General features: G+C 40.8%; 1 protein-coding gene across 11 annotated transcripts in view; it reads right to left on the bottom strand.

Moving 5' to 3' along the window:
* myo9aa (myosin IXAa) overlaps window positions 1–27706 on the bottom strand; it is a 116180-nt gene that overhangs the window by 36302 nt on the left and 52172 nt on the right. For 10 of the 11 annotated variants that reach the window (XM_084356605.1, XM_084356609.1, XM_084356610.1 and 7 more), the window contains exons 3-12: window positions 19858–19952; window positions 19711–19773; window positions 18247–18346; window positions 15854–15907; window positions 12918–13015; window positions 12515–12641; window positions 11312–11401; window positions 7627–7743; window positions 6801–6935; window positions 1916–2037 (exon numbers count right to left, since the gene is read on the bottom strand). In XM_084356605.1, the coding sequence (XP_084212731.1) occupies window positions 1916–2037; window positions 6801–6935; window positions 7627–7743; window positions 11312–11401; window positions 12515–12641; window positions 12918–13015; window positions 15854–15907; window positions 18247–18346; window positions 19711–19773; window positions 19858–19952 (1001 nt within the window). The remainder of the gene's footprint in view (window positions 1–1915; window positions 2038–6800; window positions 6936–7626; window positions 7744–11311; window positions 11402–12514; window positions 12642–12917; window positions 13016–15853; window positions 15908–18246; window positions 18347–19710; window positions 19774–19857; window positions 19953–27706) is intronic. The other variant, XM_084356613.1, reaches the window with a different exon arrangement.

Raw genomic sequence — 27706 nt, 5'->3', positions numbered from 1 at the left:
TATTTAATATGAAGACACATTGTTGATGGACTTGTTTTAAAGCTGTCAACCGGGTCATGAGTACTGCAGCGTAAATCAACAGATTCCTGAACATAATGAATTTTAGACATTACTTTTTCCATCAGTCTCTAATCAGGTCACGACAGCAGTTACTACAACAGCACTGGTAATGTGGAAAGTTAACATGATCTGATCTGTAACCAGTTTTGACATTTTATCCTCTGATGCCAAAGGTTGAGGATTAAAGCTGATCTCCGCTCAGATTTCCCTCCAGTCCTTTAACATGGAGAGCCAGAAATTCAGCAGAAAATCAACAGCTTACAGGAAGAGAAGAGGGGAAGAAGGAGACACCAGGGGTTTTGGAACGGGTGAAACCTGAGCTATGAAAACAACACAGCCAAAGACTCTGTGCTGCTTTCCAGCTTTTCTAAGTGGGAGGAATTTGATTCAGAGTCCAAATGGAGAAGAGGGGGAAATAAAGGAGGAAATACTGTTAGTAAGAATAGTCACAGTACAGTCATGAACCTGAGAGGATTGAATTTACTCTGAGGTTCAGAGGGTTCACACTTTGTTCCACACCTTGGTAATATGATTACACTTCAGAGATTATGTTTGCAGAAATACACGGACATTTAACACTTCACCATGAAGCTGTGCAGTGAATATTTCAGGTAGGATGTAGTCTATGTGCCTCCTTTAGAAGTTGCTAACTGCTTTACCTGACAGAGAGGAATAACATTTCCCTTCCTGATGACAGTGTTAGGCCAGAGATATGCTTTTTAACCACTTGTTCGCGTAGATGTGCATGCAACCGACACTGTTAGAGCCATTTTACTTTATTATGATTTATTCTATTACACCATTATGATATTATTGTTTGAATTATCATATAAACGGACGCAAGAAACATGAGGCATCATGAATACGTGAGAGGGTTGTTAAAAGCAAGAGTATTTCGAGACTTAAGTCCACAGAAGTTTGGGTTTTTGAGCCTACTGTCGACATTCTTCTAGAAAAATACAGTACAACAATTTGAGAGCATCACTCTGTAACACATTCTTTGTAATTTGCAGTGAGTTGTGGGTTAATTGATACATTCAACGCTTATCAAAAAAGATTTATTGAAATGTTTTTAACTAAAAATATTCTTTAATATTGGATTTTACTTCCCTACTGATGCTGCAGCTGGTTCATCCTTTTGGAGATACTACAAAATCAATCCTCAACTTCTTTACAAACATTTAAAGCTGAAAAAGTGCCAATTGTGGGATAATTGTAATTCGTAGCACAGCAACCCAAAAGCCATAAAGTCTGCCTAACCACACGCAAAAGTGTTTTTAAAAAGATAAATTAAAAAATAGAGTGTAAAAAAGTATATTCAGTCCATAAAACATGAGTTTTGTGAAGAGTCACGCCGCCATGTGCATCTTCTCATGGACGAGGGGCTGGTGTTTGTGACAGCGTGGAATGTAAACAGTAATGGCGTCCTCCTCGGCTGAACTGTAACATTAGCTACCTAAGTAAGCTGGTGTCTCATCCATGAGTAGATGCACGCTTCCTTCTCTGCGGTGATAAAGTTTGCAGATGTAGTTGAGTAGAAAAAAATAGCTCCAACATGAACCTGCTCATAACAAGGTCTGCGGATTCTCTCGAGTAACCTGGGTCATGATTTCTGGAAAGAGACATTGCTGATGAGTTTTTCAAGCCGAGTGCCGTCTAGTTCCATTATATTGGAGAGAAGGCAGACGTCTCCAAAACTCACGCCAAAACAATCTAGATGAATAAAAAGCAGTACAGTTAAGAGAAAAAATATGTGAACTGTCTCTTTAACCATTCATCCATCAGGATGCCAGAAGCACTTGTTTGTTGCCACCACACAGGAAAATAAAGAGTTGAAACAGGCTGAAAGACTCACTTGCACTCCTCGTCCAGTAGGTGGAACAGCGCCGTGGGCTTCTTGCTGATCAGGTTAATGCAGCCTGTGTTGTCGATGTAGTCGATGTTGTGCCAGCTGATTCCCTCTGACCTATATTCCTCCTGCAGGTACACACAACACAGACAGAGAGCTCAGCATCACTGTCACCTTCAGTAACATGCAGACATTTTCTTTGAAAGCATCGCTCCTGCTGCAATGAAGCGAATATACCAGCAGGTCATACTGCAGAAATACAATATGAAGAGCCTTATTTCAGCACATCTTTGTGTAACAGTTTTAAAAACATCAGTATTGTTCTTTCATGAGTTGAAGTGTTTGGAAAACAGAGACAGATGCAGAGCAAGAGCTTTAGTTTTAGGCCTGAAGGCGTACAGTGCACGTGGCATAAAAATATCAAATACCAATGATCTATGTGTCATTAGAAACAGACATCCGGTCTGATGTGGGCTGGGCTGCTATAAATATTTCAGTCAAAGCAACAATGTAGTTTGTATGCATGCTTTCATGTTGTCTCCTCGCCCAATAAAACACTCTTCAGATCTCGCCTGGTCTCTCGTCTGTTTAATAACCAGAGAAGCATTCAAAGCATTTATCAGTCTTCTTTCCCATTCATGTTGTTTTCCAGCGTTCCTGGGAAAGAGATTTAACCAATAAAGACCTTAATCCAGAGGAGGTTTAATAAGAAAAAAATCACTGGAATCTTCTTCTCTCTTTCTCGTTTTCCCCTAAAGTCAGAAGGCTGAAAAGAGTTAATTGCTGTTGCTTCCTCCACCAGACAGCTCACAGGAAATAATATTTTCAAAGGGAAGATGATCCTCTTCAGTATTCAAATCAAAAAGGTGAACCAAATAATTGAGTTGGCTTCAGGACACCATGTTTGGATTGTTTGTATTTAGAAAGTTCAGCAAGGACTACAAATCAATTAATTCATCAATCGATCAATCAACTCCTATCAACAAATTTTTTTTTAATGGTTTTTAACTAAATATATTCTTCGGTACAGGCTGCTACTCCCCTACCTAAGCTAGGATTCATTCATTATTTCGGATATATTACAAAATCTGAATAAAGGGTTAGATTATTTGTTAGAGATGGTTTTCCTGAATTATACAAGACAGAGTTTGAAACAAGGATGTAAAGCTGATAAAATTCAAACTGTGGGATAACTGTGACATGAAGCTCAAGAGGACAAGAGCCATAAAGTCAGCGAGCCCCCTCAGGCTACAGCCACACTAATACGTTTGTCTTTAAAATGACATAAGGACATGAAGTCTAACGGGTACATCCCAATACATTTACAGAAGCAGAAGACAATACAAAACAATATTTTAGTGAATCTTTCATACGTTTGCTTTTTAAAAGCATAATTTGTTTATGTTAACACTGCCTGTGTGTTTCAGAACCTCTAACATGGAGACCATTGGAAACGCTGCTGGTCCCATTTTATTATGAAAACCCCCGGACTAAATTAGCCACCATAGGCTGCCAGTCATATCAGACCAAGTGGGACTGAAGCATCTGTGTGCACTGAACTGAGCAAGAGTTTGTCTAATTGCTTATAAGCTCATCTTTCATTTGTATGAAAAGGGATGTTATTTCTTCTTTTCTAGAAACAGTGAAGATTCATTTTAATTGAGGAAACAGACGCACACTTGTGGCCCACACAAGGTTTTTTTTTTCATTTTAGAAAAACCCAGGTTATAAAAAAGGAAACAATGATGTATAAACAAAAGTAAAATGAGATATTCTTTAATTTAGCATTTCTTTATGTTCAGTGTCATCTGTGTACTTCAGTGAAGTTTTGGTTTAATGCCTGGCTGCAAACTAAACTTCCTCCAGGACAGAGGAACACATCAGTCTTCTTCATCCTTTCACAATATAAACATCTCAGAACATGGTCGTTATCTTTGACCGAGCGACTTTCTAAACACAGTATTTCACTCTCTGGCTCGTTATAAGACATGAGCCACACTGTGGCTGGAAACTATAAAATGAACACCTGTGTAATATCATCCAATACAGCAGCCCTGGAATAATCATTATGATATTCAATTTGTGTGTCAGATGGGTGCTGACTCAACTCTTTGGTAATCACTAAGCTGTGGTTTGTGGGGGTGTAGTATTGGATTGTATTACAATACACAGGACACTGTATCCACCCCCTCAACATGCCTTCAAATCATCTTCAAATAACTGCTGTGATTCACTCTTATTTTGACACAACCAACAAGAGGAGAAACACTAACATGCCTCCAGAAGGTGCAGGATCGGCTTCTGTACGGATTGTTTTTATATTATTCATGATAGGAAGTTTTACTGTCATTACTGTCTTTCAATGATGTGATGATGTCCTGGCACAGGTCAGAAAGTAGAGCAAAAGAAGGAAATGAGTACTACTCCCCCTTAAAATGAGCATCAATATGCCCTGAAGCAAACCACTTAGCCCCTAAGTGCTCCAGCAGAGTGACTCACAGGTCGTCAGATGAATGGAAATATACTGTATGTAACAGTAGATGAGGGTGTGAAGCTGACCTCAGCAGAAATATGAAGCATGCCAGCTCTTGGTCAAACTGTCCTGGTTGAATCATTTTTCTACACATGACTAATGCTTTACTGTACCAGGGCCATTATAAATTCCTAACAACTCCAGTTTCCTCTGAAGAAGTCTCTGGTGCAGTTTAAATCAGCTGTTACAAAACTCCAAAACTGTGTTAATTTTATTTAAAGAACATGCAGAGATTTCAACTAAAATCCAGGATATCTGACGAAAACATGGCTTGAACACTTCAGCGACAGTTTGATTGATGGAAAACATTAGAAATCAATAAGAGAACACATTTACTGATTATTTCACAGCCCTGTTGAGTAACTGCATGTTGTGCAGGTCGATATATTGTTAGACCGGCGTGTCACGACTGGCTCAGTAAATGTGGCTACATCTCTACAAAGCTGTGAACACAGCAGCAGGTGTAATTATGCACCTGTATACCAGCGAGTGTCAGGCCTGAGAACTGTGAAGTCAAAAGTGTCATTAACAGAACATCAAGTGTGATTTTTGCTTTTTGCAGCTTTAGTTTGATCTGCATTCAAGCAATCAGCTCTGTCGTTACCTGATCTGATGGCTCTTTACTGCAGGGTTTCAACCTTCTGACAAAATCTGCACTCACACATGCTGTAGCAGAATTTATAATAAGACATACAAAGCAATTACATGCTATAAAAGATATACATGTTAACAGCAGCGGTGTATATATGCATGTATTATGCATGTATTGAATATTGTATTTAATTATATGTAATGTATCAGGGAAACCTTGAAAAAAGTCCCTGTTTAAAGCAAAGGTTGAGGTTGGTAAATTACATCTATGGCCACTTTATTACATTATCATTTCTTTCTGGTCCCATCTGGTGTTTTTTAAGATAGAAGTAAAAAGAGAGCACTCTCTAGACCCCAAAACTCCTATGAACAAAACCATGATCACATCCTCTCTCTGGGTTTGAATATTTTTTTAAATTCCATGAAGGCAGCACAAACATGGTGCTAAGTTGCTCTTTGATAACAGGAGGCAATGGGTAACAGGTGACCAATCCAAAAGGACCTCCAGGAAAATGGAAACACTTTTGAAATTGAAAACCATTAAAGCAATCTCATCGCAAAATATTACATTTTGAGTACAACATAAACAAAAAACAGGCTACTTTTAAAGACAAGAACACTTTCATGTCTGTGCTCCTCGAGGCTGGATCTTTTCTGACCTGGATTAGTGCAGCGACCAGTAGCACAGGAAGTACTGTAATAAGAATCAACAAATACTGGAAGCTGAAGTCTCAGAGCCGGTGAGAAAATTAAACAGTCAGATATTACACAACTGCGATCCTAAACAAACCTAAAAATCACCCATGAACACCTTACAGATTCTCAAAATTAAGGTTTTCTAATTGTTTTTACATGATTATGAAAGTATTCAGTCTCAGTAATCTCAAACATGGTGTACAAATGTCTGGAGACAAACAAATAGATATTTTCTCACACTAGCAGCACACTAAAAGCATCTGTGTAAATGTCACGTTCATGTTTGTTCCCTGCAGGGGCTGCAATAAAACATGCATGCTTGACAACTCTGCTGCATTGTGAAGCTTTGAAACTGTAATCTTATGGCCATTACCCTCATAATCCATCAGATCTTGTGAAGAACAAATGTGACAAGTCCTTAATCTACAGCTCAATTACTCTGCATTTCATTTACCTTAACCTCCAAAACAAAGGAGTCTTTGAAGCCTCTCCTGCTGACATAAATCTACAGTCTGAGTCTTGACATATTTATGACACGGAGGTACGACCGGGTATGTGAAAGACTGCCTTTGCACAAAACAGGAGTGAGTGAGGCCGCAGTCCTTCGTGAACTGAATGAAAGCCCCTCAAACGTGTCGGGGCAGGATGCTGATTCAGTCAATCTCAAGGTAAACACAAGGTTTAACTTACAGGGAAATCTCGCAGATCATGACTTTAGAGAGCCTTTTGAAGTTAATCAGCTCACTTAAGAGAACATACATCCACAGACGGGTGAGGTGAGTCATACGGCTGTCAGCCTCTCTACTAACCCTGTTGCATAACGTCATGAAGAATTCCTCCATTGTTTCAGTGTCATTGTAAAGTACGTGCACTGTGTGGTGTGATAAGGATGAGGCGTTTCCTTTCAAATGGTCACAGCCGAAGAACTTAAAGTGGGTAAATATGTTAAAATAATAGCTGCAGTGATACGGAAGCTCAGAAGTTCAGCTCCCGGTTAAAAGCCTTAAATAGGAAATCACTTCCTGTGAGCTGACAAGCTTGAGAAAAAAGAGTATTTAGGAGTTTTCTTACTTGTTCAAGCTTGAAAATGTGCTGGTTGAAGTAGTGCTGGAGACGCTCGTTGGCAAAGTTGATGCAGAACTGTTCGAAGCTGTTGTTCTCGTAATCCTCAAAACCAAAGATGTCGAGCACTCCGATGGACAAGATCTGATGAACAAACACAACATGAACAAATCTTTAATCCTAAAATGTTGCTTAACAATCACAGAAAAGTTCTGTTTCCTCTTCAAAACGGTGCCATCTAAAGGTCATCTGTGTTGACATTAGAAGATTTTAAAAGGTCCAGTTTGTAAGAAAGTATATTTTTGAGTCTCCCAACTTGCCAACTTGAGTTTCCACCAACATGGAACTGGTTCTGATCCAACTGGTGCATCTAAGTCTAAATCACTCTGAGCACCCTCTGTTCATTACACATCCTTGATTACAACTGTTCAGCTCAAAACTGGTGAAAGTGTGAGCTGGTTTCCAGGATAGTACCAAGAGTAGGGCTGGGTATTGTTAAAACATTTAGATACTGGCACAGATACCAAAGCCTTGACTTTGATCCCTGTTCCTGAATGATACTTTTGATACCGATTCTATTAAATCAGTTTTAGCAAAAGATGAGATGAGATTAATTCCTTAGGTATTGAAATTTGGTATCGAATGACAAGACATTTTTTGATACTTGCATTGAGGCAATTCAGTCGGTGCCATAAAAGCATCGAAGTTGGAAACCCAGCTCTAACCAAGGGTCCAAGAATCTCGAACGGAACCGGTTCAAGTACCAGAGTTAATTAAGTGAAAAGGGCGTGTAACGCATGTGCTTGTAGCAGTTAATGTGTTTGCGTCGTCCTACCTTAGTGGTCTCCACCAGGTCCTTGACGTTGAGCAGAGCATGGTTGATCCTGAAGACGATCCAGTCAAACAGAGCGCTGTACAGGGACTTGGCCATGGAGTCTCGCACCGTATTAGCCTGCAGGTAGACACACAGAACCTCTTCAGTGTTTCTACCACTGGGAATACCTCAGTTTATAACAATTGATTAAGAAGAAAGAGGTATAAAGGAAATAACTGTTTCCATGTACTGTACAGTACTATAGGAGAGACATTAATCACAGTAATTCATTCATTTGTAAGCTTGTCCATCTCATTTCCATTTTAATTTGTTTCCAAATTTTTGGAATTTGATTACATATATTATATAATTTGTATCAGATCAAGTCAGTTAATGCAACTTTTGTGTGATTTTGTTGTTCTGTTCTGTACATGCCACATCTATTGCATGTCTGTCCGTCCTGGGAGAAGGATCCCTCCTCTGTGGCTCTTCCTGAGGTGCAGCAAGTTTTTCGAATCAAGGGTCTAAGGACAAAGGACGTCGTTCACTGTACAGATTGTAAAGCCCACTGAGGCAATGTGATTTGGGCTATATAAATAAAATTGATAAGATTTGATTTGATTTCCTTGTTATCTATTTTAACAGTATATAGTTTTACCCCAATTTTTGTAAAGAACTTGAAAAAGTGTGTCTTTCCATAATTGTTCAAAGAACAGTTGAACATTTATGGAAAACCACTCATGTGCTTCCCTGCAGAACGATGATAGACGAGAAGATTGAACAGGGGGGAAACAGCTAGCCTATCTGCCCATCAGCACCTCTAAAGCTTGTTAATTAACACACATACATTCGCGGCACATACATTCCCATGAACAAACGAGCTACAACGTGTTAATTAGTGGGCTTTGGAGCGGGTGGAAGCCGGATTGTGCTATATTTGCAGAGAGCCAAGCTAGCTGCTTCCCCCTGTTTCCAGTTGTTTTCCAAAGCTAAGCTAACTGTCTGCTTGCTTCTTATTTACTGTACAGTCATGAGAGTTAAACCAATCATGTAATTTAACTCTCAGCAAGAAAGCAAGTAAACATTTTACCCCAAACATTTCCAAACATTCCTTTAGCTTTGTGAGAGCTATTTGTGCAGTCCCGGAGGTTTGAAGAGTCGTCCCTTACTTCAGGAGCCAACTGATTATTGATACGACTCCAGACAACATTCCTGTGTCACCCACTCAGGCTCAAACTCCCGCACATCACATCTGTATTTTACATCAGAGCTTGGCCTTGAGACACTGCACTTTTGTAAAGCACCAGCATAAAAATGCAATGAAGGGAGGCATTTAAAAATAGAAAATAAAATGGATTTATATGAAGGTCTGAGACGACACTGGCCCAGTTTGAAAAATGTGCAGACAGTTGTAGTTAACCTGCTGCTGCTCTCAGAACTCTTACTCTCAATGTAAAATATGCTATCAGAAAAGGTAAAAACCAGACGATGCTACCACTAAGCACATCTCTGGCTTTGATATTCTCCACTGAAACTTTGGCACAGACAGCAACATTACACAGACGTGCTGGCAGACTGCACCGTGCCACAGCAGGACGTCCCTGAGCCATTATTATTGTCATTAGCCAGTCGAACAGGCATCAGGTTGACTCATGAGATCTGGCAATCCGACCGAGTGTGGCACAGACGGTTTCATGGGCCAAGTTCTGATGTTACAATTTCAGGCATGTCCTAATGGAAATATTAACTTTGATAGTCCAAACACAGACTGGACTAACAGCCAATGAGGCTCTGCTGCTGGGGAGCTCAAGATGATACCCAGATAACAAACATTAAATATTGGAAGTATTTATAGAAGATATAGAAGCTTTTAGCAACTATTCTATAAGCACATTCTTACGTGCATTTATGAGTCATTATAAAACACTTGATTGATTGAATGATTTTAATCATGCAAACTGACTTGAAAAAAGTTTTAGTTTCCGTTAGTTAGTTTTTTTTTTTTCCCCAGTCACTGTGCCCAGGTAACAACAACTTGGATAACTGTGGAAACTCTACACTGCAAATGAAAAAGAGCCCTGCTGATGGAGGAGGCAAAGACGGAGAAGAGGGAGAGTGACAGAAACCGAGGTAATACAAGAGTTAATGGACGGGCATTCATGCTGCTTTGTATTCAAAATCTAATGTAGACAGAGAAAGACCCGTGTGCTGAATCGATGTTGTGTTCTTTCACAAACATGGAGAATACGTGACAAAAGTGTCCTTGTCATTATTGAGAAGAATTTTCTAATTCCCGTATCCGCTGGAAAGATTTGACCTTGCTGCAGCAAAAGGTGAGCGGTGGTCTTCAGAAACAAAACAAACTCTAAAGTGTCCACTCGGAGTTGAAATTCCTTTGTTTCTAAATAATTAACCAGGATATTTTTAGCAACCTCAAACCAAATATGCCGTCCACGAATCAGGACATATATTATTTTGAACTCCATACATTCTGTGGTCTAATGACCCATAAGCTTTTCATTATTGGGGGGAAGTTGGTCAAAAAATGCAGAGGGGAAATAGCCTCATAACTCTGAGCAAATGGAGAAAACTCATTACAGAAACGCTCAGATTTCTTTGAGGTTTTTAAGTGTATGATTTCAGTTAACAGGCAATGAGATTGTTGTGACTGTTGGAGCAATATTTACACAGAGACCACCCAGAGTGCTACCAGAACAATCACAGTTTGTTCATATGAGAACGACTCAGACCATTATGAGGGTTGTTGCCACTTTGATGGGAATGTGTAACGATCTTCTTGGAAAGTTTGTGGTAGAACACAGTTGAGATTGTTTCCTTGAGTGAATATTGTGAGCAACTTGTACTGAAAACCAGAAAATCTTTTAACTTTAACTAAATATATGTGTGAAAATATTTGACATTTGACATCACTACAATACAAAATATTTATACATTACGACAACTCTAAAAGTCAACGAAATCTGACAAATATCTGCTTGTTTAAAACGATTTCATTCAACAGGCGTGTTACATCCATGTTGTTCCCTCTCCTCTCTCAGATGGCTCTCATCTACAGACCGTGACGTGTGTTTGTTTTCAGAGCGGGGGTCCCAATGAAAACTGCAGGGGGACTTGAAATGCCTTCGCTGCTCTCTAAACACACTGAAGGACTCTGTGCATGTGTGTTTGTAAGAGTGTGTTGGTGTGACTGTGTGTGCATGTGAGCTGCAGAGAGAGAACGTGGAGGAGGAGGAGGGAGATCCGGTCCTGGTGCACACTGTCCTGTAAACACAGCCGGGTCAGACTGAAGAGACGAGGCTGCAGCTCTGTTGTTGAGTTGGCAAAGTGCCTTCAGTCATACTACCGAGAGTGATACTTGACCTAAGCTTTAAATTAAGCTAAATCATACAAAATCTAACGTCTCTTTAAATATGACTCTAATTCCATACTACAGCATACAGCAGGCCCGTTCAACTACTTATTCAGAAGTAGGTCTGAAAAAAAAAAAAAAGTGAAGTGCCAAAAAGGCCGGACAATTTCATTCTTGCCTTCTTCTACTTGAGAGCAGAAAAGTAGCAGACCCGTTTTTCTCCTGTAAGGACTCAAACAAGTGGGGAAAGTTTGTGTCTTTTCTGTATTTACATTTCTAAATTCATCATCTTTCATATTGCACACTAGTCTGATGTTTGATGGAGAACAGTCTCACCTCAGATAGTTTGTAAGGAACAATCAGCTTCTCCCCGACAGTAACCGTCTTGCGTGTTGTCAGGGCTTCAAACAGCATCTCTTCTTTGACCTGGAGAGAGAATGAAGAAGAAAAACCCATCATTCAGTACAATAACAATGTGCATTGTGACTACAGAATCCAGGTTTTGACTTCGTCAAAACAAACATGACACTTTCCATTTAAGTTGCCTTTCATCTTTGACAGTGTCTTTGTGCTTGTGTGACGGCTTTTAAAAATCTACAGCAGCAACATTCACTGTAATTAAAACTCTCTTCTCTACATCTGTCTGAACCGGCCCATAAACATCCTGTTAGAACAGAAATTAAATGCATAGATGTGATAGTTCTCTAACACACAGCTACTAAAATTGTAATAATACAATGCGAGTGTTGTCTAATGAGCCACACACAATGATTACAATACTTAAACTACTTCAGGCTCCTCTATGTTTTTTGTCCTCAACCCATTCAAACTCACTTGACAAATATAACACAGTATGTGATTTAATTTATGGATGTCAATGGCAGACTATCAGACAAAGCTTAGTCACTTTAAAACGACACAGAAGTAGACATGAATACACCTTGTTGCACTTGGTGTATTCGCAGTCTCTTACACCAAACAGCACCACCATTCTCATTCACTCCCTGACTCCATCCTGTGTATATTGACTATTGCAACTCTCAAGTGTCTTCATAAACTTCAACTAGTTCAGAGCTCTGATGCCAGTATCATTACCAGAACTAGCTTCACTGGCTCCTTGTTAAATGTCGCACTGATTTTAAAACTCTGCCTCTCACCTTTAAGGCCCTTCACAACTTAGCTCCTCCGTATCTTTCTGAACTCCTTCATATAAACACCCTCCTGCACTCCCAGATCCTCTTCTGCCATTCAGCTCACTACACCACCTGCCTATTGTCGGGTCTTGAGCCTTCAGCAGCTCGGCCCTGCACCTTTTGAACTCTCTTTACACAAAGTTACTGTATTAGCTGTTATATTTTATCATTGCCTTGTTTGATCTTTCTGATGTTTTGATTCACCGCTGTTAATTTCTATTTTATTAAAATAGGTATTGTAAGGTGTCCTTGAGTGCTCTGAAAGGCGCCTATAAATAAAATATATCATTATTATTCAGTAAATAGAACGTTGGTCTTTGTGTGAAAACTCAGTGTGTGTCAGTACCTCCAGCAGTTCTGAGACGACTGGCAGCTCCTCTGGGTTACAGATGTCGATCGAGTCGTCCCTGTAGGTTTTCCTCTTGTAGCGGATGTTGCCCAGGTAAAGGATGGCCGACAGCAGGGAGAAGATCCTAAACAACAGTTCAGGAAAGGTTCACCACACATAAAAAGATACTGTGGAGCTGCGGCTGCAGTTAGTCTCAGTCTGTGGGTTCCTTTGATTTTATGAATATTTCATTAGAATAAAGATGAGAATTAAAATTCACATCATGGTAGTGGTGGTGATGACGACTTTAAAATGTGGAGGCCGACAAGTCTGAGCTGAGGGAGACTTTCAGGGGTATTACACTTTTTTTTTTAATATTATTTCATCACACACTCTTTGCAGTTGTGTGTGTTTCACTCACTGTTTGCGTGTGGCAGGAAGAAAGCCCACCATCTCCATGGCCAGCTGAAGCCTCTCAAAGTCATGTTTCAGGTCTTCTCCTTCCACTGTGAAGCAGTCCTGCAAAAAAGAAAGCGGCAACCAGGAGGGTGTTATCAGGCTGACCGCAGCTGTTAAGAAACACCGGCCTGGAAGCCAAACGAACTAATGACAAGCCACTATGAAGTTTATACGGACTTACTAAAAACTGTTGACATACACAGCGCCCAAATGTTTTTAGTGTTTACAGAGTGTTCAGCAAAGATGCTTAAAATAGTTTTGGAGTTTACTTTGCAGCTGAAACAAAGAGCAGCAGAGTGGCTCGAAGCACACAAAATGAATGACTCATACTAAAATAAGCTATCATTAAGAAGCTTGGCGGTCTAACAGAGCAGCAACACTCCAGTCTGATGTGCAGAGCGTCGAGTCAACAGCAGCATGTGCAGGTTCTGCTCATGTAGTGGAAAAACCGGCCTGGCTTCCGCCTTTAAACCAATCCGCAGAAATTTGGCAAGCTAGCAAAAGAGCCGAGAAGAGCAGTAATTTAAGGGTTTTCCTGTGTTTGAGTGATGGATGGACGCAGGAGGAGCTTGTTTTGATGCAATAACAGAAATTCACATGTAAATAGTCGCACATTTTACACAGCATATATAAAACATGTGAAGTTCTGATCTAATTTACGAGATAAAAGACACTAGAATAATGACCAAAAAACAGAACAAAGCAATAAAATACGGTCTCAAATAACAGAAATATTGGTTAGCAACCAAATGCTCATTACAAGGAATAAACTCAAGGATAAATCTGGATCTGGATTAGTTGTTTATGACAAGAGGAAGAGCTTTTCCCAAGCTGGAAACACATGCTTTGATGTAACTACATAACTACACAGCCCTTCACTACATACACCCTCCGTAATGTGAGGTCTGCTCTTTGCTTTATGGGCCCATTCCACTATGGCTGCCATAATTATCACATACCGAGGCCTCAGAAAGCAAACACTCCAAACATGAGACTCACACTCACACCAACGTGCCTCCTTCTTGCCGCCCTCGCTCTCAGCTTTCTGACCTATTAGTAACTCTGGTGTTACGTTTCAATGGCAAGAAATTCTACATTTATTATGTTTTTAAAGTTGCTCTTGGACTTTCCAGTGAAAACAATCTGTAAATGTAGTAGAAAGGTGTTTGAGGAGTCCAGATGTGGTGAATGAAACAAAACAACATTAAAAAATCATCATGATCATTAAAATACATCAATTTGGAATAATATTTCCTTTGCCGACATGTTATAATATAGTTGTTTTTCCTTGGGGTGTTGAAAGACAAAGGGCTAATCTCGCTGAATCACTGCATAGTTATAGTATTTTCTATTCACTAATGTCAGAGTTTACATAAACTACATTAATCAACTCACAAAAGTGTAAGTGTTCAAAAATAGAGGTATCTTACGAAGATAGAAGGAATGGGAACTCAATTCATTAATCAAGTAGAACTCAAGAATCAACATGCACTGTTACATCAATGTGTTAATAATCAGAAACCTTAGTACCCACCACAAAACAACCAAAACCCCAAAATCCCAACACAAATCACAAAGACCTTTTTGATCATTGACCTCAAACAATCACAGCATTCCTGCTGCAGAGAGACGAGTGCGATTCGTGTCAGTGACTGAGAGGTGAGGGTGTGTCGCTGGGCAAATAAGTTGTGTCAACTCATGATCATGTAAATATACTGCAGCTCAGCCACCAACCAGCTGGTGAACAGTGGTACCTGTCTGTGACTCACTCACAAGCACTTACACATGTCCTGTGGCTGCAATGCACTATGGTCTATTCAGGCCACTTTTAGCAGAGATTACTTTTAAACCTGGTGAATGACAGTTGTAGAAGACTCTATTTTCTTTGAGATTGAGATTTGATTCATCCTGACCTCGGGGACACTACCAGCTCACTGTTTTAGCCCATGATTATAAGTAATTTGTCCTATTTAGAGCTGCAACAATTACTTGAATAAATGCTTAGTTGATCTAAAGAAAATGTATCACTAACTATCTTGATAAGTGATTCATCGTTTCAGTCCATTTTCAAGTTTAAATGTCAAGTTTGTGCTGGTTCTACGTTCTTAAATGTGAGGATTTGCTGCTTTTCTTTGTCATTTGTGACAGTAAATGATGAACCTTTGGGTTTTGGACTGCTGGTTGGACAACAGAAGCCCTTTAAAGACGTCACCTTGTGCTCTGGGAAATTGTGATGACATTTTACTGATTATTTTTACAATCAGCAGATGAATCGATAATTCATTTGTTTCTATTTATGTGTAGTGTTGTTGTAAATGTTATTATCTGGGTCGATGGGACTGGGATGTGGGGGAGGTGTTATTGTGAATATATTTTTGTTTTGTCTTATGTGTATGATGCTTGTGGGTTCACTGTAATAATAATAATAATAATAATAATAATGAAAATAATTGTTAGTTGCAGCCCTCCGTTGTGATGTGTCCATAATCTAAACACTAGCATTTACACACCCACACGTTAACTCTCTGTGCATGCCTTCTGCATGGAGGCTTTCACTACAAGACGCTGCACTGTCAATGATCAAAAAGTCACACACAGGTTACAGCAACACAGGCAGCTACAGTGGCCAGGATATGACTAGACATACCAACATAACTCAGAGAAGCAGCACAACAGGGTAAAGCAAAAACAAACACAGTTAAATAAACACCACCCAAACCAAACCAGGAAATATCCAAAAAGCAACAACATGAGGAGCAGGAGCGAGGAGGAGGGTGTGCAGGGAGAGTGAGGCTCGAGCTGCAGGTGCTCAGGTGACGGAAAATCTACTTGTTGACGTTTCTCCAACAGGTACACACACACGGACAGTACAGACACAGCCGAGGCACAGATACTGACCGGTTCACTCTCACAGTAACTGTCCCAGTGCGGTTGTCGGGTTGACTTTGTCATCTGGAAATGTTAAGGCAGAGTTTACAGGAGGGCGAGGTTACGGTTAGACAGCAGCATTCCACTCAAACATGTTCACAGATTTATGTGCAACAAACAGCGATGGATGGACGTGCTGTTAAGACACAAGCAATGGTTCAAATGTTCATTACAAACAGACAAATTATCAAGGAGACGGACATCAGACAAACATTCAAAGGCATTTGGACACTGATGAGAGACGTACGCACACAAAAAGCTTCACAGACACTAAACAATAAGCACATGTCATGATCGAACACATCACGTCATTGAAGCAGGTCAGAAGGTGGAAGGAGGCTGCAGATTTAAACACACATGCACATTAAAGATTCAGAATGAATGATTGGCTTTAATTTATATTGAAAGGTGACTATTTTTTAAAGCAAACCAGAAGCTTTTGCGATTGATTTCCTACAACACTGACTGCCAAAAAAAGTTGGGACGCTGTGGAAAACATAAATAAAAGCAGAATGCAGTCATTTGTGACAAACTGTTTACCGACAAATGTTCCTGAGCCCATGTAGTGATATCCTTTCTACAATCATGTGTTTCACAGAGTGTTGAACCTCGCCCCATCCTTGCTTGTGAACGACTTAGCCTTTCAATGATGCTCCTTTCATACTCAATCATGATGCTATCACCTGTTACCAATGAACCTGTTTACCTGTGGACTGTTCCAAACAGGTGTTTCTGGAGCCTTTCACAGTTATCACAGTCTTTTGTTGCTCCGGCCCCAACTTGTCTGAAACATGTCGCTGGCATCAAATTTAGAATAAGCAGATCATTACAAATATCAATGAAGCTAACTAGGTAAAACATTGATATGCTGCAGATGAAGGTAGAATAATCAACATGCTTCAACTGCTTCACATGGAGTCGACAGCCTGTCTGGTGCATTCAGAGTATTCTAGTGTCAGGCTGTGCTGGATTAGGGCCTAATGAGGCGAGGTTATTTAAGAGGATGTGTCTTTGTATTGTTTGACTCTGATGAAGACACACAAGGCGTCGTAACATTACTTCAGACTGAACTCGTCAGGTTTTTCCACATATCGAATATACCGTCTTTGTTTTCAGTTGATCATATTCCGTTCCACTGCACACACGGCGTCCGAACTTGTTTTGATAAAATCAGCTTGCAGACACGTTAAACTTGCTTGAGATATTACATCCATCGCAGCGTACAACCTCTGTTTTATGTTAAAGGTTTAGAAAGGTAAAGGTAAAGAAATCAACCTTAAAAGCCATGGCTTGCTTTGACCAGTTAAATTAAATTTGTGGTTAATGGGCTAATTAAAAGATGCAAACCCACAGGTGTGGCAAAATGCAGGACGAGTTATGATAAAGGATCAAGTAAGAAAAATGAATGAGTGTTAAAAAAAGAAAAACCACAACTGCAACGTGTTTACAAAGCTTGTAAACAACTCATCCTGGGTGTGTGGTTGTGAAATCCATGCGAGAGCTCAGAGCTATATTTTTATGTAAAGTCCACAGAAGAGACCAAAGGGAACAAGGGAAGAAGAGAGAGTGCAGAATTCAGGAATGTGTGTATGTTTTTTATGTATGCTTGTTTGTTTGTATGTGCACATCGGCGGCCGAGAGGAATGGAAGGAATTCCCTGCTCGCTTCTGCGTAGGTTGAAGGATTTTGGAGGAGGGAGCAGGTCACTGGTTGTCCTGGCGTGACTGTCAAAGTTCGGAGGAAGAGACGACGCCACGAGTTTCACACAACATCCACATTCCATACACTTAACGTGTGTGTGCATGGTTTTTTTGTGGCTTTGTTTCATGGCTATGAGAAACCTGTTTTCATTGTGGGCAACACAAGCAACAGATGAAGTGACAATTGCTGCCTTTGTCTTCGTCTCTGTTGTTGTGTGTTGGTCGGCGGTGTTGCAGGGATGCGGATGTGTGAGTGCATGTGTCAAAGGTTAATGAAGTAAATAAATAAATAAACACAAAAATCACAGACTAATAGAGAGAGAGACAGAGAGAGAGTCAAAGAGAGACAGGGAGACAGAGAGAGGTGTTGAAAGCGACCAACAGTGGAATGTGTTTCCTTTGTGTCCTGGTTTCTCTCTTTCCTGTCTGCAGAGACACGGAGGTAACTGTAGTCGGCCTGCTGGGGTCAAAGGACTGGAAGATGACACCAATACAGAAACACACAAACATACCGTACACAACACAACACAACACAACACATAAACCAAATACAGCACAATACATGACACAATACTCAAAGATGCAAACAAACTGACAACAACCAGTGTAAGAGGCATGATTACTTGTTCTCGTATTGTTTGTGTTTGATTGTGAAGATCCCACCTGACTGAGGTAATGATATTCTTCAGGCTTCTTGAGGTGAAAGGCTTTCCTCTCTTCTTCACTCGCTCCTGCCAGCAGGTAGTAAAACACATGGTAGTTCCTAAAAATGAAAAAAGAAAAGAACATTTCCAATTATGGTGAGTTATATTTAAATTCAAAGGAAATTAAAAGTGTTACGGTTAACTAATCAAAACGTGTCTTTTTGTGTGTTTTTACATGACAGTAGTAAGTTAAATATCTAGGAAAAAATAATTCCCTCCTGAAATGGATAACAAGATGATGGTTAGCAGAACTAGGAGGAAATTAGCACAATAACTACCCTAAAAAAGACTTAACGCATCGAAAGAGTTCATGCTCTGTATGGTCATTTTAGCATGACATCAGTAAGTGTGTTTAACTTGTAGCATGTTAGCTTACTCATGTCAGCATCAAACTCACAGCTAGCAAAATAGCATGCTACGTAGTAGTTACACAGTAAAGTTGGGTTGAAATGTTTACCTTATTGGCTTGCTAGCTACTGTGCTAAATACTAAAATGTTCGTTAACGACAACAGGACAAGTAGCTAAATGTGTAGCATGTTAGAATGTCAGCGGGGCAATGTTAGCATGTTAGCATGCAATATTAGTATTAATTTCGACCAGAAAGAGAGAACAAACAATGAGACTTTAGTCATTCATTTAACAGGTATACTCTAATTAATAAAGTGTTGGACAAATAGAAACTTGGTGCTAAATGAAATATCAGATGTCCACAATCTGGAGAGTGTAAATGTCTCTGCTACGTCCAAACAGTCGAATATTTGTCCAGATATTACTCGCCACACCAATTTGTTTCACTAATTCTCTGGAGCCACATTGCTAACTTAACTAAACCTAAAGAGAAAACAAGAAAAAAGGATGATGACAGCTCAAGTGTCTCAGTTTGTGTGTACAAGTGTGTTTGTATGTCTGCATGCAGTTTTTCCCTGACAGCATCGAGCTGAACCTCGAAGGTTAGAGGTCAAAAGTGTGCAGCAGCTGTGTGACCACGGTCCTTTTGGAACGCACGCACGCACGCACGCACGCACACACACACACACACAGCTTTTATGGGCCTGGAGTCAGCAATCCATCTCAGTACGAGGTGGCTAACACCGGGGGCCCCACTGTGAGCCCCCCATGGTGAGGTTAACCCTCGCCACACCGTCCAGCCAGTCCAGCACATTAGTGTCAGTCCCACTTAGAGCTCAACTCACTTCATGACCCATACTTTGGCAAACAACAGGCTTTCTGGGTTAAGTTCACTCAGATGTACTCCATTTAATCTATACTTGATACTAGAGTTACTCTCCACTTTACTTTTTACTGTAATTGTTTACCATTTCTCAGAAGTGAAGCGGTTGAGGTGAAGTGTCACTTCCTGCTTAACATAACCATCTAAGATCAAAAGTGATGATTATGATGCGTTTTCTGAGAAGTGCTCACCGCTCATTGTGCTCCTGATAGACCAGCCTCGACTTCTCCAGGAGGTATTTCTCCACATATGCACTGAAAAAAGGACAATGAAATGATTAACTTCAAATAATGATCTTTTTTAAGGAAAATAAAAAGCATTTGTTTCTGGTTTCTTACCCTCTCACAGTGCCGCTCTCTTGGTAGTTCACCTGAATGAATTTGCCAAAGCGACTGGAGTTGTTGTTGTGGGCTGTCTTCGCGTTTCCAAATGCCTGAAGGGGAAGGAGAGGAAGACGTGGTAAGATTAAAAACAAATACCCGCTGAGAAAAACAAGGTAAAGGCCACATATTACATATCATACACACAGGTTAATAATGGCAGACATTTTTGAGGTCAAGCTCTGAGTCGACTTGAGGTGTGGATTATTTGTTTGTGGGTCAAGCGCACAGAGACTTTGGCCTCGTGCCAAACATTGTCTTGAAACACTGTCAGCCTGGACGGCGCGGCGCAAGCTTTTCCTCTTACATAGTTTCAAACAGCGTCAGTCCGAGACAGATTAATAACATGGTTTTAGGATCTATTTAAGTCAGAGTCAGACAAATTGCCAGAGTGAGGATGAAGGGGGCCGGGGCCAGCAGGCCTGATGGAAAAAAGCTCCTCAGTGAGTAATGGGATCCATGTGGCCGTGTGGAACATGTGTAGTGGTTGTGCTTTAATAAGACGGTCCAGTACTTCCCCTCGCAGCTCTGTTTATGTTGTATGGCTGCCTGGAGGGGAAGTCGTTTTTCGCCCTATATAAACCCTGCAGTTATTTGTAGCTCCGCCACAAGTAAACAAATTCCTCACTGAATCACTCAGAGCTGTCCCGAGCCCTGCGTCTGTGGAATGGGAATACACCCCTCCCCGACACCACCCTTTACCAACACCGCTAACGTGCACGCATTCTAGGAAGAGACTAATGCCAAGCTAATAGGCAACATGATAGGGCTTCAGGCTGATGCACAAATTTGCAGCTGGAACTGCAAGGAGTCAAGGAGTTCATTTGTCGCTTGTGTTTTGTTTCAGAGTGAGCCACGATTGGAGAAGAAAAAAAATAAGACATGGTTCTCTTTTCTAGCCATGAACAACAAGTCAAAGCTTCACAAGACGAAGTAGAAAGCCTAAAGTGTAATCCAAAAAGTTGATCACAGTCGTAGTATTTGTTTGGGATTCGTTTCAGTTGAAAATACACAAACAAATAGGCCTGATACAATTATTATTATTGTTACTATTATTGTCAAAATATGGAATGACAATCATTTCCATTTGTGCTTTATTTGTGTGTTTTTGCATTTCTATTATTCCTGCCAATAAGATATTTTTGGAAAAAGATGCTTTCTGGAATCAGGGACGAGAAGAAACCAGGACTCTGAGACTGGCTCAAACAATTGGATCACAGCAGCGACTCGGCTTTCATTTATGACTCATCAGGCTGAACAAATCATTAAAACGGGCAGAGGCTGTGGAAAAACATATTCAGGTCTGCTGTCTGGACAAAGAAAGAGCACTCAAGGTCAAACCGAGGAACGGTGACGATATCACTTCACATCCAGAAGTGTGGGTTTGAAAATGTGATGCCTGGTTCATTCGATATTCTGCTCACCAACCCATCTGTCTCTGAACTGGATAACCTGCCTGGTTCAGGAACTACAGGTCAGACGAGGACAGACGACCATCAGTCAGTAGTGAGAACTTCCTGAATAGACAGGCAATAAACACCAAGCACTGACAACAGTGTGAGGAACTCGGGTCAGACAAGTCAGATATTGGACCTTTCAGTGCTTTTTATTAAACTGCCTGACATTCAACATTTAGTGTTGGGCCAGCAGGAAGCAGGATGTGGAACAACTCAAATACTGAGAGCTGATTTACGTTCAGGGACCGTGTGCTCGTCCGCCTGGTCTGTGTAAAAAAGATGCACAGTTATGGAAGACATTTTTACAGCCGACAGTTTGTATTCTTTCGAACCTTGGCTAGCTTGATATCAACGGCAATAAAACAGAAATGTCACCGCAGAAGGGACGATGACTGAGCCCTGCAGCAGACAGAGTTTCTTACATGCAAGGTATGATAGACATACAATTACAGCATATAAATACATGAAGTATATGAATATCATATAAAGATTACATATATAAAGATATGGCCATCTGTCGCACTGTCGTTACAACATCAGACGCATTAATCTTGCTAAAAAGCAACAGAAAATCTTTAGTAACACGTCAACAGAGAGAATAATCAAACAATCAGGAAACAAGCAAATCAGATTCTTTTCACCCAAAGTGACCTCAAATAGATCTGAATGCAAAGCAGAGCCAAGACAACTTGTTCTCAACTGAAAACATTATTTTCCTGCCCTCTTGCTCTTTCCACCGACGCAAACAACCCACAACAATGCAAATTTGTTCTTGCCTCTTCTCCGATGGGAGTTGTCAAAAGTTATTCTGGGAAATCTAAGTGACTAACTAAAGCTCAAGTAGACAGAGCAGATGGAGGTAAAATGAGAAGAGTGGAAGGGTATCGGAGGGAGGATCTTTTCCCAAAGACTCAAAATGGACACCACAGCTCAAACTGTTTGTACAGACATGATTCGCACCACTTCAGTCGCTCCGGCAGGTCAACAACATTATTCTTGGCTTCAGACCACAGACTGAGCCAAAGGCAGACCAATGACGGACTTGAGATGGTGCCAGTGTGTTCTGGGTGTAATGTGTCTGTCTGCAGGCTCGGTCAGAGCCGTTCGGAGGAGCAGAGACGGGACAGACGCCACAAGGCTGATGTGATGTTTTTATAAGCGAAGTGCTCTGTCCATCCTCATGTCAACAACCGTAAAACCATTGAATTATGTCGTCACTGTGAGAAAACATTTTAATTAGACGTCTGACAGTTGTGGCTGTCAGAATGAATAACCTTTAGTTTCGCAGGACAGTGAACTCAGATGTTTCCTGGGAATGTATTGATCCAGAATTTTGAAAACAAGTGATAGTTTTCAGTAGTATGCTAGCTAACGTTAGCCTCAAGGGCTAGGGTTGATTACTGTTACTTGGCAACACCTTCAGCTGCTCCGGGATATCTCTCCCATTGGCTGTTGTGAAAGTACTGACGTAATAGCAATCACGGCCATCCAGATTTTGAATCCCAGACATCAAACATGTTGGATCTGTACACCCCGGACATTAACAGATAATCTGGACGGACTGAGCTCTCTGCCCAGATTTCTCCTCTGATTGTTGGGAGGGGCAAATCGGGGTTAAATCAGCCCGATACTCCTGCAGTCTGAGCCCGGCTTAACTGTATCTGAAGAGTTGAGAGTGAGACTCAAATATCTTCTTTCTCACAAATTCAACCTAGAACAAAAAATAAATGTTTGGTAAATGTTTGCACTAGGAATACTTGGTGAACAGGGTCATACAAGTGCAATATGAAACAGACGTTTCTCCACCAGGAAATCAATTAGACTTCCAGCGCCGCCTTACAAAGAGGCAATCAGTCCAGATTCTATTAATGCTTCAGTCTGAGGTGAGGTAATTAGGTCTTTGTCTGCCTTTGTACAATCTGCAGCATGGAGCAGAGACACATGGCCTGTTATTAGAGGAGAGGAGAGGAGAGGAGAGGAGAGGAGAGGAGAGGTAGGAAAAGTGTTTGGGAGTGTTTTAAACGGATGCAGAGGTCACGCTCTGCCCTCAGATAGAAATACAGACAAAAGGCTGCTTGATTTAACTCACAAAGGGGATTATCTTTTAGTGAGTCATTAATTGCTGAGGGGTTACAAATGAATTTCCATACTGGGTTGTGTTTAGAGGTCATGTGACGGCGTGGTCCCACACTGCACAGAGAATCGCTTTGTCTGAATTTCAAAGTAACTTAAGTGAAATGGGCCATGAGATAAAAACAGCATTCTTCTGACTCACTGACTGCAAATTGATTTAGGAAAAAGTGTCACCACATTTTTAGCATTCCTCCTCTGACAGTAGCTGCGGAGCATCTGTGTGATCCAAGAAGCGTTGCTCATTTAACCTTCGTAGATTCATATCCTTTCCGGAGCCCATTACCAGACTTACTCATCCACCACAGATATGCGGACAGGATGTCAACAATGAAAGAAAGAGTGACTCGGCCCCACACGTATCACGCTCATGTCACGGCGTGTGTGGGCAGATAACATTCTCCAGAGGCTAATTCGTAGCCGTACCCCTTGTAATCTCACACCTCGGGCAGTGCCGGCCGTAGTGGACTGTGGTCACTGTGGTTGTGTAATCACAGGGGGGATTCTGCCGTCACGGTTGCCAGTTGAGTGAAAGTACGGTGGGATGTGGGTTCTGGCAGTGGCTATTTCTGTCAAAACAGGGCGTCTAAATTGAGTCTGAGGCAGGAAGTGCACAGGTTTAACTGTCAGGGTAAAACATTTAAGAGGCTTTTCCCCTCTGTGCTGAAGGAGCCATAAACATACGTGAGATTGTTTTGGTTTTTTTCACTTGATATGTCCTAAAAATACCTTGTTAAAAGTTCTCTGAGACAATACTAGGGCATGGCGGTGATTTGAGCTAAACGCTAATATCAGCATGCAAAAATCAGAGCTGCAACAATTCAATTCTTTTCATTACAGCATTAGTATATAGAAAGGAAATGATTCATTTTTCAAGCAAAAATGTCAAACATTTGCTGGCTGCAGCTTCTTAAATGTAAGGATTTGCGGCTTTTCTTTGTCATTTAAGATAATAAATCACAAGCTTCATTCAAATCATGATGACGTGACATTTGTTGGAGCCTGTGTGAAACATGTGATTTTAATAATATTTGGATTCATTGTGCAGCCCTACTGACAAACATGTGAAAGAAACAGGGAGAGCAATGAGAAAGAAAAACAAGAAAAACCTAATTAAAAGTTGTACTTTTGATCAGTACAGCAGCTGAGAAAAGTATTTGGCTCAATCAGAAAGTCCTCCTTAGTCTGTCAGAAGGAAGTGAACATTAGTCACAGAGATGGAGATGAAAGCCAGGCCTAATAGAAAAATAATCAGGGATCTCCAGGACTCCTCAGCTACAGTATCAGAGGCATCGCTCATACAACATAAACCTCTCTGAATTACAGAACATGATGAGCGGAGCCACATTCCTGAGTTACAAAGGCCCCTCAGACTGAAGCAAATGAAAAACTTTCAAAACCTTGAAATTAGTGAATTCATTTCCCATGCTGTTTTACAAATTGTAGACCTGTGTGTGAATCCTGAAAGGAAGACAGTTTTCTTTTCCTCAGGCTGTGTAAGGACTTCTCCATCATGGTACTGTGTTTGAAAAGTGAGCGATATTAGCCAGGAAATTGTGAGGATGAAGCAACAACAACAAACCATTAGACTGTAGGAGCTTCATATCTGAATGAATCCGTTTCCCATGTTCACTGATAATGATCTGAAAGGCAGAGACAGACTTAAGCAAAGATGATCTTATCCTGAGTTAGCCAAAAGAGAAGATGTTAACATCGGCAATATTAAGTGTTAGCAGCAGTGTGATGTTACTCAAGTACTATTGGTATGGGTGACTTTCACTTTTACATCTTTACTTCGACTATATTTGACTGATTTGTATTATATCTTATTATAACTGCAGATCACATGTGCAATGTCAATTTGAGCATTTTTTTCCAGAGTAGTTTGAACTATTTCTTAGTAGCTTTAGTTAACGGGGGCTGCATGTAACAGTTGCAGCAATTTACATGTATTAATCACTTTTTTATTGGCCATATGTGAGCGGATTGCAACGTCATGTGAAATTAGATCTTCCTCGTTTTTCTCGGTCATCTACAAGCCTGTGGACGATTTGTTGAAGTTGTTTCATGCTGCTGGCTTTTCACAGTACGCAGGAAGTGACTTTATGCACGTTAACAAGTCTCAGTGACTCTCTCCACTCTGCCAACAGAGAGCAACAGTAGCTAACGTTAGTCTGAAATGGGGTCCGCTAACATAAACTAACATCCGGCTTCCTACACAACACAGAGCCACTTTAACCAAACTTTAACTTTAACTGTAGTTCAGCTTCTTCCTGTGTGGATTAATTGGTAACTATGATTTCAAAGTAGCTTCCCCAACGCTGAATGTTGAGGACCAGAGAAAGTCCCATCGATCTAAAATGTCAGGAACAGAGCAGAAAGCACTTTCCAGGAACACAGACAGAAGCTTTATTTGTTGTGAGAGTTAAGTGAAGGATTTAGCAAAGAATTCATGAGCCCAGGGCTAGGAAAATGTTCTCAACGTGCCTCCTGAACAACACTGAAACTGACCTGAGAGCCAGGAAACATGAACATTGGCCCCATCTAAATGATGACTTAGTAATCATCATACTGTGTTTTATCATTTACACAGATTGTCATAGATGTCACACTGAGGTCAGGACTGAAAGACCGCAGTCAGTCCTGATCCACCTTCTGGACAACGCTTGATGAAATGCTGCTGATTGTCCAAAAGGACTCCCTGCAGCGCTCGTGGGTGGCCGCATGTTTACTTGTTTTCCTCAGCAGTGAGTCAGCACTGCAAGCTGCTCTGTCATTCCTTATCTAAAATAAAGATGTGTGGGTGAGTGTGTGTATGTGGTCCAGCTTCCTCTGACAGCCCCCCTCTGGCAACTGATCCCTGCTTTATTTGTGTTTCATCTGATTTCACTCTCACACATCACAGACAGCAGCGGACAAACAAACACCGGCAGATATTACTGACGATGGCATCTCTTCTTCTGCAAACTGCCGTCCTAACATCTTATATTAACGCAGTTTGGCTGGAGGGTCACATACTTTGAAGCACACATGAGATTATTACACGAACACAAGATCAACTGTGCTGAAAACTAAACAGGAAGAGTGTGAGACAGAGAGCAGATAAACGCCGCAGAGAACGACTTATTCAAAACAATAACACAAATCAATTAATTTCACTCCATTTTCAAACACATCAATGCATCCATACATTGATAAATGCAGATCTGTCTGCACAAAATCAGTCATGTGAAGCATTATGGGTTCATTTTCATGTAAACAAAAAGACACATGGCAGCAAGGTGTACTAAAAATCTTTGCTATCATATGTGAAAAGGAAGCTGTGGTTAGGAAATAGTAACAGCAGTGATGTAGGTTTATTAAAGAGACATTCACAAATTTAACTCTTACTGCTGCTCTCCACTCTGACTCAGTCTGTATTGGTATGCAGCTCGAGTGGGGAGACATCAGGCTCAGCTAAATTGAAGGTTAGTCCTCTTTGTTTTTAACTTCCCATCGGCACTGAATTCCCCCCCTGCCAGCACACACACACACACACACACACACACACACACACACACACACACACACACACACACACACACACACACACACACACACACACACACACACACACACACACACACACACACACAATAGCTGATGCTTGACAACAGACAGACAGATCTGCTCGTGTACAGTACACTGAGGGAGAATTAAAAGTCACACGTGTGTGTGCTGTAAAACTCAGCTAAAATTAGAGATGTTGATGACTAGGCTCAGCTGTACGTGTGGCCACAAGCAGGGAGGTGACATTTCAACACAACTGGAAACTGAAATGGGAAATAAAGAATCCCACTGAGGCCTCTCCCAGTCCCAGGGGCTCAGGGCCCCAAGGAGCTATACTCAGGAAATACATTCACATTTCTGTTCCATCAAACAGAGAAGAAGTGGTTTGACGGATAGATTGATTATACTGACAGGAGTTTATTATTTTGTCCAATGGTCATATCATACAAACATAATACAATCAGCTGTTAAAAAAGAAAAATAGCGTTAAAAATATGTTGGCTCTTTCTATCTCACACTTTCAAAACTAAGTTCAAGATCTTTGGACTCATACCACTTTTGTCCACAGGGGCCGCCACAATCAACAAAAAGGTTCCAAGTTCCTTGTAGGTGCTTTAAATTAAACCACAATCCCTCCAACAGAAGTTATATAAATCATTATACTGTGTTTT

Source organism: Pagrus pagrus (genome assembly GCF_965226575.1).
Source record: "Pagrus pagrus genome assembly, chromosome: 1".
NCBI classification, from domain to species: domain Eukaryota; kingdom Metazoa; phylum Chordata; class Actinopteri; order Spariformes; family Sparidae; genus Pagrus; species Pagrus pagrus.
Note: the sequence above shows the minus strand (reverse complement) of the source record. Positions and strands in the feature narration are given on the sequence as shown.